The sequence below is a fragment of the Equus przewalskii genome, chromosome 2 (assembly GCF_037783145.1).
Source record: "Equus przewalskii isolate Varuska chromosome 2, EquPr2, whole genome shotgun sequence".
In the NCBI taxonomy this organism is placed as follows: domain Eukaryota; kingdom Metazoa; phylum Chordata; class Mammalia; order Perissodactyla; family Equidae; genus Equus; species Equus przewalskii.
Genome location: NC_091832.1, coordinates 75,562,320 through 75,577,183, shown reverse-complemented (window position 1 = coordinate 75,577,183; position 14,864 = coordinate 75,562,320). Strand labels below are relative to the sequence as shown.

At 39.8% G+C, this 14,864-nt stretch overlaps 1 protein-coding gene across 4 annotated transcripts in view; it reads left to right on the top strand.

Moving 5' to 3' along the window:
- FNIP2 (folliculin interacting protein 2) overlaps positions 1-14,864 on the top strand; it is a 129,314-nt gene that overhangs the window by 32,598 nt on the left and 81,852 nt on the right. For 2 of the 4 annotated variants that reach the window (XM_008522694.2, XM_008522691.2), the window contains exon 1: positions 7,340-7,718. The exons of the other annotated variants lie outside the window; for them this stretch is intronic. In XM_008522694.2, the coding sequence (XP_008520916.1) occupies positions 7,543-7,718 (176 nt within the window). In that variant the 5' untranslated portion in view covers positions 7,340-7,542. Of the gene's footprint in view, positions 1-7,339; positions 7,719-14,864 lie in introns of those variants that run through there. 4 annotated transcript variants of the gene reach the window in all.

The window sequence follows — 14,864 nt, the reverse complement described above, 5'->3', positions numbered from 1 at the left end:
CTTTTTCTTATCTCTGCGTTGTCCGCATGCTGGTACTTGGTTAGATGGCCTTTGAGTACCACCTTTTCGAAAAAGGTGTAGTGTGTGTAGCTTAGAAATCCTCTCATTGTTATGCTTGTTCTGTTGCTAGTAGGTACTCAACTAAGTCCCCAAATAAAAGGAAATTGGGGAGTTTTGTTTTTAGTTAGGTACTTTGGAAGAGTATGTAGCTGTAGCTGTATTCTTTTGCTGGCTTATATAAATATTAATGATAACAGTTACGTTGAAGGAAAAATAATGTGAGGAGAATTGCAGTCTTACTGGGTGAGCACTTTGCTTTTCCTTTCAGCTGTCTGAAATTGTTTTGACTCTGACAATTCCCTTGCAATAGAGCCTGCAGAATGGTTATAGAGTAAAGAAATCAAGTGATCATTACTGGTTTGGCAGCAAGAGTTTAAAAAAAACAAAGTAGTTTTACCCATTATTTGTAAACAATACATACCTATTGTTGAAAACTAGGAAACAGAGAAGAATAAGAGGAAAAGCGATCTTGGTTTTGCTACTCAAAGATGTTCTGATATTTCTTTCCAGTTCTTTTTTTTACATTTGGTTTTTAAAAAGCACACTTATCAAAGTGCATATACAATTTTGTGTCTTGTTCTTTTTATTTAACTTTATAACAGGAATTTTTCTGTATTTCACAGATTTAATGAAGACTTGCCAGTCATTCATTCGTTCTTTCAGTTACTGAGTGCCTTTTCTGTGCTGGGTGCTAAATGCTTTGTTCTTTGAAGTACAGGGAGATGGGAGTGGAAAATAATCTGGATTATAATTAGGAACTGCACATCATCCTGAATTTTCATGTAGCTTTTATCTCAATCTGAAAGTTAAATTATCTCCCAGCTAGTTCCTCATTTGAAGTCAAAGCGGTAGTACTGGTTGATTTTATTGTACATTTAAGCTAACTTTGTATGGATCAAAAAACCACTCTGCTTAGGAGTCTGTCCCTCAGCTGAAGTGCCAGACTGGGCAGAGTCAAGAGAGGAGGGCAGAGCAGGCATCCTGTTGGGTGGCTGGTGTGCTTGGCTCCTACACAGGGATTGTTTACCAGAGCAGGGCAGGGTTCATGGCAAGGTGTCTGACAGGAGACCTAGTCACCCAGAGTCCACGTGACTGGGGCCTCATCCTCACAGAGGACTGAATTAGTGAGAATCTAAAGACTGTAAGTGGCGTGAGATTCAAGATGTAGGAGAATGAATTTGATTTAATGTATCAGTCAGTGATACCCAGCTGCCTCCTCCGTAACCTCTTCCTCAGTCAGTCCTCAGATGGTCAGGTACACATACTCACCTCCCGGCAGAACAGTGTGAGGATGAGTGACGTGGCTCACTTGTGAGCAAGGATGCCTGGACTTAAGTCCTTCCTCTGTCCCTGACAAGCTACATATTTTGACTAGTTCCTTAATCCTTCTGTGCTCCATTCTCCTCATCTATTAAAAGTAGATATTAGTGTTACCAGCTTCCTGTGATTAAATGAAACACTGTTGGAACGATGCCTGGCATATAGAATAAGCACTTGATAAATCTAGCTAGTTATTATCTAACTCATGTGACTTAGTTTGTACATATTGCCAAATTTCCTGAGTGCTGTGCTTGTCAGATAAGTAGAGATGGTGTTAGGGCAGGTATGTTATCTTCTGATTGCACGTGGAATGGGTATTGTGAGGATGGGCCGCTGCTTAGGTATTAGGAGCTATTCATGATCGTGTTTCTGAAAACAGCAAGTATTGACAGGCTTGGTCTTAATCCTGGATCTCTCTCCAAAGCCTCTTCCCCTAAAGCACACTGCTTCAAGAAAGCTGCTCACCCCCTTACCTTAGTCCATTTGCTGTAGCCTAGCGTGAGGGCCTTTTTTTTAACTTCACATCGAACTATAACATACAGACAGAAAGGTGTACATATTCTGCTTGCTGTGTGTTCACAGCCCCAGCGCCTAATCAAGAAACGGTGGTTTACCAGCCTCCCATAACCTTTTTGTGTCTCCTCCTGGGGATCATGCTTTGAAAACCACCTATAGGTAGAAAGGCTTGTGATCAGTTGTTGGTGGGTGTGGAAAAGGAATTGTGGAAGAGAGGGAATTACCCCAATAAGGGGAGGGTCAGTTGTGGCAGCTGTGGATCACAGACCCCACCACTCCTTCCCTTCCATTTAGTCTTCCTTTTTTCTCATTAAGGTAATGTGAATAGGCAGGGAAAGATTCTTTAGGGAAAGATGCTTTAGAGAAAGATTCATTTGAAAAAAATAATTAGACTGTACTTTTCCAGAACTGTGTATTAAGCCTTTGTTTTTTCTCTCTTCAAACCCATCTCTTTCAATTGTGACTTTCGAGTTAATATATATATATTTTTTTGGTGAGGAAGATTGGCCCTGAGCTAACATCTGTTGCTAATCCTCCTCTTTTTGCTTGAGGAAGATTGTCACTGAGCTAACATCTGTGCCAGTCATCTTCTGTTTTATATGTGGGACGCCACCACAGCGTGGCTTGATGAGAGGTATGTAGGTCTACACCTGGGACCTGAACCTGTGAACCCTGGGCTGCTGAAGCAGAGTGTGTGAACTTAACCACTACGTCACTGGCCCAGCTCCTCGAGTTAATTTTTTATTATATGCAGTGATCACTGTTTTTTATTACCTGAAGAGTGTGAGGTCAAGGGAATGCAGAAACACATGAAAACTTACCTTGAAGCTTTCCTGACTTTAATTCTCCCAACTCTAAATCAGGCATGGGAATGGATTTTTCTTCAGATGCCAGATCCTTTGGATTGGAAGGGTTTGGTGTGGAGTATGGGTACAACAGGAAAGAGTGTTCTGGTTGATTAGAGATTTTGGCCATGGGCAAAAGAGACTGGACTGGTATCTTGAGTACCAGATTTATTTGCCTTGTGTGATCTAAATGATACTTATGCCGTTTCTTGACTTGTAAGCTTAGCATTCTTCTTTAGGATTACTTAGTACCTGCACTATGAGATTGGGTGCAGTGCAAATACAGCTTAAAGAGTTGAACCAGTAGTCTCCCTTCCTTATATATATCACATGGATTCATAATACTTCCATACTTCTCTGATCCTCCTTGCCAACATCTGAGAAAGTTCATCTGTATTGTGAAAATACCTGTGGTGGCAGCAGCAGTTCCAGTCAACATACTGAACTGCAGGTGGAGTGTGGGAGTCTAGTCAGTGATTGCCAATGCTTCTCTAAATGTGTAAACATGGCTGAACTGTGTGAAGGAAATGGAGAACTCGATCATGATTAGGGTTACAAAGAGAGTTGATGAGAAATTTTAATTTGAAGTATATTATTTAATGTTTAAGTGCAGGATATCCAGTTTGATAATGAGTAATAGTGTTAAGTACCTATATTTGAGAGTATGATTCCATTTCGGAAAAGAGAAGATTGAGAACGAAGATTGGATTGAGGTAGACAACAGAATTCTGAGGTGTAAACGTACCTTTCTCTTAACTACCCTATGAGCTGTTCTAATGTCTCGTAAGAATAGTTATGATAATGTAATTATTACTTGTTTTTCCATTTACTGAAGAAATTTTAAAACTCCTATTTGAATGTAAGGAAATTTGGAGCCATATGAGGCAGCCCTTTTAAGTACAATGGTTGGGGTTTTGATATGCATCTCTGCCTTATTACATTTTATCAGATTTTGAACTGTGGAATTAAAGGTTATTAAGGGGAGGAACAGAGGAAATGGCATTTTCACTTTTTAAAAGTCTTAAAGTCCTTTCTGTTAAGATACCACGTGAGTCATGTTGATTGGAATGAACACAAGATGTTAAAGCTTCTAAAGGAATTTTTGCTGTAGTAAATGAGAGAAGAAAGAGTGTGTGTGTGTGTGAGCACAAGCACCCCCTGCCCCGTCAGAATGTATGCATCAGACTGTCAAAGAAGCATTCTGCTTATTGCAGATAGATTCATATCATAGTTTTAATGTAAATATTCAGTGTATGAAACCAATCAAAAACTTGTCTGTTGGGCATCTACCAGGTATAAGACCTGTATGAGGTACAAAGATGAATGTCAAGACCCAGTTTTTATACTCAAAGAGTTTACGATCTAGTTAGGATCGTAAGACATGTACACTACTCTGTTGCAAAGCAATTGTGTGTTAAATATTAGAAGTATGGTTTAAAAAAATTATAGAAGAATTTAAGGGAGAAAAAGATCTTCCAGTCTAGGAAGTCTTCCTGGGAAAGATGGAATTTTTACTAAGAAAGTGGTTCTCAGATGTATGGTTCCCAGGCCAGCAGCAACAGCATCCTGGGAACTTATTATAAATGTAAAATTTCAGGTTCCACCCCAGATCTGCTGAAGCAGGAACCCTGGGGGTAGGCCCAGCAATTTATGTTTATAAGCCTGCTAAAGTTTAGTCACCGTTCTACCAAGGAAATGGTGGCTCAAAGATGCGCCGACTGAGTTTGAGGAGAAACAATGACTGGTACATAGTAAGTTTTTAGTTAAAGATGGCAGGCTGAATGAAGGAAACACACCAAGGGGGTTTAGAGTTTCCACTGCCTTTTGCTTTAGTTTCTATTTAAAGGAATTTCTGGGTGCTGGCCCTGTGGCCGAGTGGTTAAGTTCACGCACTCTGCTTCTTTGGCCCAGGGTTTCGCTGGTTCGCATCCCAGGTGTGGACATGGCACCGCTCATCAGGCCATGCTGACTGGCGTCCCACGTGCCAAAACAATAAGGACCCACAACTAAAATATGCAACTATGTACTGAGGGGACTTGGGGAGAAAAAAGCAGGGAAAAAAAAGGAGACTGGCGACAGTTGTTAGCTCAGATGCCAATCTTTAAAGAAAATAAAAATAAAAATAAAATAAAGGAATTCTTTCCCAGTGCAGTTTGATCCTTATTTCATCCAGATGTCCTTTGTAACCATGTTGTCCTTTCCATATCTTCTTATTATGATCATTTAAAATGTTCACATCATGTGGATAGGGATAAAATTTGCATTTTTATAACAGTATTTGACGTCTTTGGAAAATGTCAACTATCAGAATGAATCAACAGCTTTGTGGCTAACTACTAGGTAAATGTATATACAGAATACGTATTTAAAAAGAGAGATTCATGTCCTCTCATCAGGTCTTAGGTAAATATTTTTTGAGATTGAAGTTTTAAAAATAAAATTCATTCAATGATGTCGTGGCAGAGCCCACAACATAAAAGTGGGACACGACATAAAAAGTGGGATGTGTCCTCCCACTGTTTCCTCTACATATTTTGTTCAATTCAATTATTTTGGCATTTTTACAGATCCCACCCCATCAGCATTGCACTGTACTTTCATGTCTCCTATGATTTTGGACGAGGTAAACCCTAGGTGAGTTGGAGATGTTGATTTGGGTCATCACTTGGGCCATGTGGTGTTAGGTGGGCATGACGATGGTGAAACGAGGCTTGACCTTCAGCCTTTGCTCACTGAGCTGCCCTGCGCCTAAAGTGGAAACGTTACAGTGCTTGCATAGCGATCTTCTGATTCTCTATTAAGAAGAGAAAGTGATTTTAAAGACAGTTTAGGGGGAAAAAAAAGAACTCATGATCACACTGTAGCATGCAGTTAAGCTTCAAGCTCAAAATGTGTTCCCCTTCTTGGAAAAGTGAATTCATTTTCTCCTAATCTGGTTTTATCTTGACACTATCAATTTAGCATATGCCACAGAGAAGTCTAGTCATTGTTGTAGGTGTGTAGCAATCTATATTTCTCAGAGGAGGGTTTACAGTCATGTACCACATAAGGACGTTTTTGGTCAACAACAGACCACATATATGGCAGTGATCCCCTAAGATTAGTACCACGTACCTAGGTGTGTAGTAGGCTATACCACATGGGTTTGTGTAAGCACGCTCTATGATGTTCATACAATGACAGAATCACCTAACAACGCATTTCTCAGAATATATCCCCGTCGTTAAGTGATGCATGACTGTATTTAGAATCTTTTTTGGATTTGTTACAGAGGAACTTTAGGGTCATAGATGTAGTAAAAGGTAATTGAGGCCTCTGCCACAACATCGTTAGATTTTCTCATACTTGCGGAGTGAAATATATGGCTGCCGTGTATAAAGATGCAGTTACAATCCACTGAAACTAAAGACCCAGCCAAACAGTCATCAGATTTCAGGGATCTGTTAATATTTTCTTCAGCCGAATTGAAGGATGAAAAAGAAAGGGATTTGGAACAATCCCTTGTATTTTTTTTTTTTTTTGAGGAAGGTTAGTCCTGAGCTAACATCCGCCACCAATCCTCCTTGCTGAGTAAGACTGGCCCTGAGCTAACGTGTGTGCCCATCTTCCTCCATTTTACATGTGGGACACCTGCCACAAGCAGTGCGTAGATCCACACGCGGGATCTGAACCTGCGAATCCCGGGCCACCGAAGTGGAACGTGCGAACTTAACCGCGGCTGCATGGGGCTGGCCTGCTTGTAGTTTTTTGTATCAAAGTTTGACCTGTATTTTAGCGACCTATGCTTTTTATTTCTTCTAAAAGAAAAATTATTTTTTCCATGAACTCACAGTACTGGGAAAAATCGTATTGATTGGCATTATTTTCATTTTACAGATGAATATGTTAGTGTCAGAAGTCAAAATTGAGCTGCTCTTGTCCTTGGGTTCTGGTAATTTAGGGCTTTCTCAGATCTTGAATATGCCCAGGAATCAGGAATTTAGTGCAAGCATTTTGAAGGTTTATGGCTTCTCGTTTATTATGATTTTTCTTACTAATAAATAAATGTATACATTTATATTTAAAAATTTTATTTGTATATATATTTGGTATTAAAGCAAGAATGTGTCCCTACTCTCCCTCTGCCACATCACCTCCTATACATTAAGCCCTGTATTTGTCTCTTGTGGGTAACCATCTCTTTCACTTGCTATGCGTAGAATTTTGCAAGGTTGCAGAGTAAGACCTGTCAGCTGACACTTCCTCACATGAGAGCCATTAAGAGGGTGGTGTGGCCAATGTCAGAACAACCTTGCAGCTGAAGGCAAGTCACTGCATTTGCCCAGAGCCATATGAATAGGTCTTGTGACCAATTAATTGGCTCCTACGCAATCTCCAACAGGGGAGCACAGATGGAGTGAGTCAGTCCAAGCTGCTCAACCTGTTGAGTGTTTTGTCTTTTGCTAACTGGAGCACAAGCTTGGAAACAAAAGTAGGAAGTGGGATTTGGACTTGTCTGTTTATAATGGGTTTGCTGAGAGCATGTTTTATAACGTGATGGATGCATCTGACTTCCTAAATCATTGGCGGGCTTAATTTACGTAACAAATGAGTGTTCCTTTTTTTTTTTTTTTAACTTTTGAAAGAGGAAATCAGTAGGCTGCTGCCAAGTAGCTTGTCTCACCTACTCTGTGGGGAGTGCAATGATCATTTAGGACGGCTGGTCACTGTGGAATATCCCTAACAACAAAGGATCTTCAACATTTGTGTCCAGGTCCATGTTGACAGTTAAGATAAACCAGAAGGTTAAACCGCTCAGGAGATGTGTGGCTGCACAACGGAGACCGCAAACCAGCCCCAGGGCTGGCAGCATTCAGCCACATGTGTGAGTGATGCCGTTTCTGGTGCTGGGAGAACTTACAAGACCCTTTTATGCAGAAAGATTCGGAAACGCACCAGGGTAGGAAGGGGCACTGATCACACGGAACTGGACAACAGGTTTGAAACTTTAGTTCTATTTTAAAATCTCAGAGAAATTCTTATTTAACTCACTGTGTACCAAGCAGATGAAATTGTATTGATCTGAAAGTTGAGTGCTTCTAAGTGGGAGACACGGGGTGGTTGGTGGGTGTGCAGAAACAAGTTCTTTCCTTGATAGAGAAGGTGTAGGCATGGGTATTTTTTGTGTGTGACTGTTTCAATTCTACTACCCATATGCTTTCTTCTTAACTTTTCATTACCTCTGCTGGAGCCAACTTGCAAGAAGCTGGAGCCAGCTTGGTTATATCCTTGTCCTGTGTGAAGCCTGAACAGTACCGTTCACAGTGATCATCAGGAAAAAGAGGTGCAGTCCTGAAGTACCACCCCAGTTGGCAGATGGGGCACAGGACTGGGAGTTCTCACTTCTTAGTCTGAATGATGGGTGGATGGTTGTGCTTTTCCGATTGGAGGCAGAGTAGTTAGTAAAAACTCAGTCTTCCTCTTCTGGAAAATCCTTCTCATGGGAAGGGTGGTATTATGATAAACTAATTTTAATAATGGAGCTTACCTAAAAAGAATAACATTATACTTGCTGTATTCTTTTAGGTTGATTGTTCCATTTCGGAAGAATTCATTGATTTTATTAGTAGTAGCTCTTAATTGAAACATTATTTGTAAAGAATTTTATTGTATATGAATGAAAAGGAAAAATCCTTTGAGAATTGCATTTCATTCCAAAATCTTACATAGATAGACAAGTAAGGAGAGCCAAAGGTTAAGCCCTGATTCTTGTGATTAGTATAAAAAAGTAAGTTTCTAAATATACTTAAATGGTGTTATTTTTTTCCTTACTAAAGTTTTCTCAAAATTACCATGTCTCATAAGCTGTTTATCCCATAAATATATTTCTTGGTTGGTTAAAGATAATCAGGATATAGTTACTGTCATGTAAAAATCTTTGTCTTTCTTTAGTAGAAACTTAATAAAATGGTATATAGTCTGCTCCAGTGTAAGAGCCCAGTAGATTGGAGAGTTAGGGAGAAGTGAGGAAATCATTTTATGGGTGTTGGGTCACCTGCTGTCCTCTCATTTAAAGAGAGAGATTTGTAGAGGAAGAGGTAATGAATGACGTGGTACATTCGAAAAATACGTTGAAGTGTTCAGATAAGAATTTCACTTTTATATTATCTGTTTCTTATCAAGAAAGGACAGCTGGATGATAGGAAAGAGTAATGGATTGACACTTAGTTTATCTGGATCTCCATCCCCCTCCTGATCCTGATCCCCAGCTTTGCTTCCAGAGTCTTGTAACCACGGGAAGGTCTCCTGGCTTTTCTGGGTCTCGCTCTTAACTATTAAGCTATGTAGTTGGTTTAGGTTATTTAAAAAATTCTTTTTTCCTCTGAGATTCTAAGATATAGCATCAGGACCCTCTGTATTCCCTATTTTTGTTATTCATACAATTCTAGACTCTAGGCTGAGGTGGGTGGCATCCACATAAGAAAATAATATGCAGGACCATACCAATTTTTTTTTTAGAAACTTCTACTAAAGTTTTTGCTATGAGCTTCTGCTTCTCACTTTCAGTGAATTGCTGTTCTGTGGTGGATTTTAATCATTTTTATTTAAACAACACTTTAAACTTAACAAAACATTTTCATATCCATTATCTCCTTTCCTTATTTTAACCTTTTTTTTTTTTTTTAGAATTCTGTACAGTGATGACATATACTTGTCAATTAATTGGAATTCATCTGTAGTCAGACTGGTTGTCTTGGTAGGCCTTGTCCACTTTCTCTTCCCCTTCTTGAAAACGTATTCATTATGTGCAGTATCGTGCTTGGTTTCCTGAATTTCTCTAGGACTTGGGCCAGTCTCAAGGGTAGAGTGAGTTACTGGCAGGAGCTCGCACTGTAAGGCTCTGGCTCCAGAGCGCTCACGAGTTATCTGTTTGTCCAGGTCAGGTGGCAGTCAGTTAGGTGTGACTTCCAACTCTTTGCTCTTGAGGACCTATCTTAAATCAATAGTTTAGCTGATCATCTTAGCTGAGCACTCTTGATAAGTAGTTTCTGTTTTTTTTTTTCCTTTCCTCATGATTTTCCAGTTATTCAAAGGTGTGGAGAACAATTCCGCAAATATGCTGAAGTCATGTTGGATATCTAACAGTGGCCACAGTGTAAAACTGACACAGTTCAGTGCAGAAAGAAACATTTTAATCTTCCCTTTATGGTTCATGTGAAATGAAACATTTCAGGATAGAGGTTTGTCCTCTGTATCTTCACTCCCATTCTTCTTTTTTTAAATATTTTTATAAGGTTTTATTTGGCACTTGACTTTTTTTTGTTTGAGGAAAATTAGCCCTAAGCTAACATCTGCTGCCAATCCTCTTCTTTTTGCTGAGGAAGACTGGCCCTGAGCTAACATGCGTGCCCATCTTTCTCTACTTTATATGTGGGACGCCTGCCGCAGTGTGGCTTGCGGAGGGGTGCCATGTCCACACCTGGAATCTGAGCCACCTAACACGGGGCCGCTGAAGCTGAACGTGCTCACTGAAACGCTGCGTCACCGGGCCGGCCCCTCCCATTCTTCTTAATCTCTGGAATGACAGATATTGGAGTTCAATTTATTTCATAAAATTACAGAATCAGTAAAAGCCTACAGTTTGATGAGGCATCTTAAATGGTTTGTCAGTATAAAGTTCCTTGCTAAACTCACTTCAAATCTAGTAACTCAGAAATATGATGCTGGGTATATGGTGTAGTCTTCAAATAATTGCTTCCAACCTTCCTTTTTAAAATACCCATAGCAAAGCTGCTAATAACTTGATTTTTTAAACTTTCCCAGCAAATTAGATAAGTCCATGGGGCTGTTTATGTGAGGAATTGGGGAGTATTTGCCAAGCTTATCTGTGAATCATTCTTTCTCTGATGGAAAGAGAAAATTTGACATTACCTTGTCTTAAAAAGTGTACCCTACACACGCTGAAGAGGAACTGAAACAAAGCACTTCGGAGTCAATTGAGCTTTAAGTTTCATGTCTTGAAATTTAGAGTCAGAAGAGATTTTTTGTACTGCTTTAGAATCACCAGGATGGAAGGAGCAGAAGAATTAAGGAATGTACATATCTGACTTACCTGCATTTGGATGAACTAATTCTACTAAAAAAGAAAGAGCCTTAGATTGTTTGTGGTAGTTGCTTAACAGGAAAATAAGTACAGAAACCAGGGTGTATTTTCCGATGGTGAACTGCCTCACAGAGATAAGCTGCCCATGATTTTACTACCAAGTCTTTATTTATAGTAGTTAGGATTACTGACTAGGAAATACAAAAATAGTCGCAGATTGAGAGAGAGATATGCTAAGGCAAAAGACCAAAAAATTCTGAAGATTTTCGTAAAAGGCTATTAAAAGAAAGTCTAATAATGCAGATTGTAGGGGTGAGGAGCGTGTTTTTCATGGTGTTCTTCACTTAGAAACACTGTGTGAAAACCATTCTGCTTTGATACTACTTAGAAAAGGACAGGTTAGCTGTTGGACAGGTTGAATGAAGTGGGTAGAGGGAAAAAACCAAACCCTAGTCAGCTGATAGTCTTGTGTCTTGTGACAAGCTTCCCAGGAAGGCGGTAAATTGCTGGGTGTGACTCTTTCAGATGCATTGGGTATTGCTGTCACAAGTTCTTCTGCCCTTCCTGCATTCCTTACCTTTTCACTGATTTTATGTGCAATGAGGAATTTTCTTTGACTGGTTAAAAGAGTTTGTTTCCACTGGTTGATGGTTGAGATTTAGAGATGTAATTTGAGAATGATTGTGTGAATGAGGGAGGAAAGGAGTGGTAACTTAGTATTTCTGCAAAGTCATGTCTGATTTAGGTTTAAAGAGCATTCATCTTGCCCCTCTGAGGCCACATGTCTTGGGAATGAATTCTGATTCATTTTGAATTTTGAAGGGAGTTTTGAAGGGAGTGTGGACTCAGTGTCAACTGACATAAACTTTTATCTGGGTCTTATTTTGGTAAGTATTGATGACATAACAGGGTAAAGCCTTTATTATCAGCCACTGTAACTAATTGTGTCCAGAATGACAGTGTTCTGGATGGAAGGTAAGGTTACTCTAACTCTGGGGTCCTCAAGTCAGTCATCGGGCAGCTGCTGAAGCCTTTCTCCGTCCAGTTCCTGCTCAGCTCTACGTATGTACGTATGCATGTATGCCGAAATGGAATACTTGCTGTACTGGCCCACGATTCCTGGTTCTCCTGTTATAACTCCTGTTGTGAGTCAGGCTGTGGCTTAGCCTTATCCTTTTATTGTTATAGTAACAAAAGCTGAATAACTGCTGAACAATGATGTAGCAAGCCCTAATGGGAATTGGTGAGAGCAATAACCTGTGACCTGTCTAAGACGATAATTAAACTCCCAATCAAAACTCACCAGAGGGAATCCAGCCTGTGGGCTCTAGAAATACCAACCAACGTTCCTGGTAATTCTCTTCCCCTTTTATGGGATCCCAAATTTGCATCTGATGCTGGATGTCAGGCATATGTCCATCCATCAACGTTTATATCTTGAAAGGTTTAATCCTTCTCTTATTAGTTTGAAAAGGTTTTTAAAAAAAGTACTACTCTCAGGTTTTTACAGAACATATATGAATTAAAATCCTGGCTTTTTTCTCACTATGCCATTTCCTTTCACTTTCATGCCTCACCCTGCCCAGAGGCAAAAAACAAGAAACAAAAACTGAGTAGAGCAAAGCTAGTTTTTCGACTTAAAATTTAAAAAAAAATTAACTCTAACATGTGAGAACCTAGACTGTAGTACCAGATATAGTGGAAGCATCTTTGACCCAGGGAGCTTGTGATTTTGTGATCTGAGGGTCCATCTCTGCCTTGAACTCATAGTGTTTTGGGGAACATCACCTCATCTCTCTGTTTCTATTTTCTCTTCTAAAAAAATAGAAGTGGAGGATTGGGTCAGTAATCCCCACATATGTGAAATGTTTTAAAAAATGTAGGTTTCTGAGCCTCACTTCAGATGCACTGGACCAAACTCCTGGAGCTGGAGCCTGTGAAACTTTGTTGATTAAAAAACAAGCCCCAAAAACCGATGCAGAGTGCTTCTGGGGTGACTCTGATGATGAGTCAAATCTGGGAACCACTGGATAGGGGCTGTCTGAGGTCCCTCTAGCTCTAACATTCTGATTGTCAGTGACCCATGAGACCCAAAGATGATAGAGATAATGTGAAGACCTTGGGAGTCAAGGGACTCAAAACTATTTCAGTGGTCATCTTTTTTCCACATGAGAGAGCAAGCCACGTGGATGTTTGAGGAAGTGTATTCGCAACAGGAGGAACTGCAAGTACAGAGATCCTAAGGCTGAACGTGCTTGGTATGCACCCTAAAAGGAAAAATATTGCCTCAGGGCAAAGATGATTTGGATTCAGAGAGTAAATGGTCCTTTGTGGAAATGTCAATGGGACAGAGGTGTGCTGGTAGATAGGACTAGCAGCCGCACATTGTGATATGAGACGGAGCTGGAGGTTGCCTGCCCCCAAGCTCTTTCATTGGCCCTTGCTTGATAACGAAAATTCCTGTTATTAGAACCTCATTTCTTTGTATTTAAGTGTTGTTCTCTCTAGGCAGTAACTGATACCTTAGTGTGAACTTCTTGTATGAGAACTTGTTCCTCTGTCAAGACCATGTGAGAGGATTGGGCACTTTCTGTCCTATCACAAACTTTAAAACTAGTGCTTATTACTGAAAGTTCCTATATTTTAAAAGTTCCCTTGACAGCTGTAATTTTTTTTCCCTTTTAATTAGACTTTTTTAAATAGCAGCTTTAGGTTCACAGCAAGAATGAGCAGAAAGTTCCTACCTATTCCTGACCCCCCCCACCCCCCCGCTCCCTGCCACTTCCCCTACTGTCAGTATCCCACACCAGAGTGTTGAAGGGATGGAAAAATTTTCCCTCTAGGTTCTTTGGCTGGTCTAATAATCAGATTGATACGAGACAGAGTAACAGGAGAAAAAAATTTAATTTTGTACTTATGGGAACCCCATGAAAATATGAGATCCAAAAGGCAGCCGGATCACTGAAGCTTAAGTAACATCCTGAGCTAAGGAAAGGGGTAGAGATCTGAGGATACAAAGGGAGGAAGGCCTTTCACAGGAAGGCAGATGGGATGTTTGGAAAACAAAAGTTGCCGTATTATGCAGGTTAAGTTTCTTAGGTAAAAAGGTATCTGGTACTAGCTATTTTCCTGATACAGGCCCCCTTTCCAATGTAAATTTAGGCAATTAAGGGGGAAGTAGAAAGAGCTTTTCCTGAATCTGCTGGGTTTTGATTGCCTTTAGCTCAAAATAATCCTTATGCCAAAGAGACATATTTTGGGGTAGCAAAATCTTCTCCCCTTCAGTGATACATTTGTTAGAACTGATCAACCTACATTGACACATCATCACCCCAAACCATAATTTACATTAGGGTTCACTCATGATGTTGTACATTATTTGGGTTTTGAAAAATGTATAATGAAATGTATCCATCTTTATAATATCATACAAAGTAGTTTCATTGCTCTAAAAATCCTCTGTGCTTTGCCTATTTCTCTCTTCCTAGCTGCTGGCCACCTCTGATCTTTTTACTTTCCCTTACAGTTTTGCCTTTTCTAGAATGTCGTTTGATTGGAATTGTATAGTATGTAGCCTTTTCAGATTGGCTTTTTTTCACTTAGTGTATGCATTAAAGATTCCTCCACGTCTTTTTATGGCTTGATAGCTCATTTCTTTTCAGTGCCGAATAATATTCCATTGTCTGGATGTAGCACAGTTTGTCTATCCATTCACCTACTGAAGGACACCTTGGTTCCTTCCACGTTTTGGCACTTATGAATAAAGTTGCTGTAAATATCCTTGTGCAGGTTTTTGCGTGGATATAAGTTTTACTCCTTTGGGTAAATATCAAGGAGTGTGATTGCTGGATTGGAAGGTAAGAGTTTGTTTAGTTTTGCAAGAAACCCACCAAACTTCCAAACTGCTTGAACTATTTTGCATTCCCAATAGCAATGAATGAGTTTGTGTTACTCCATATCCTTGTCAGTATTTGGTTTTGTCAGTGTTCTGGATTTTGGTTCTAATAGGTGCATAGTGATATCTTACTGTTGTTTTAATT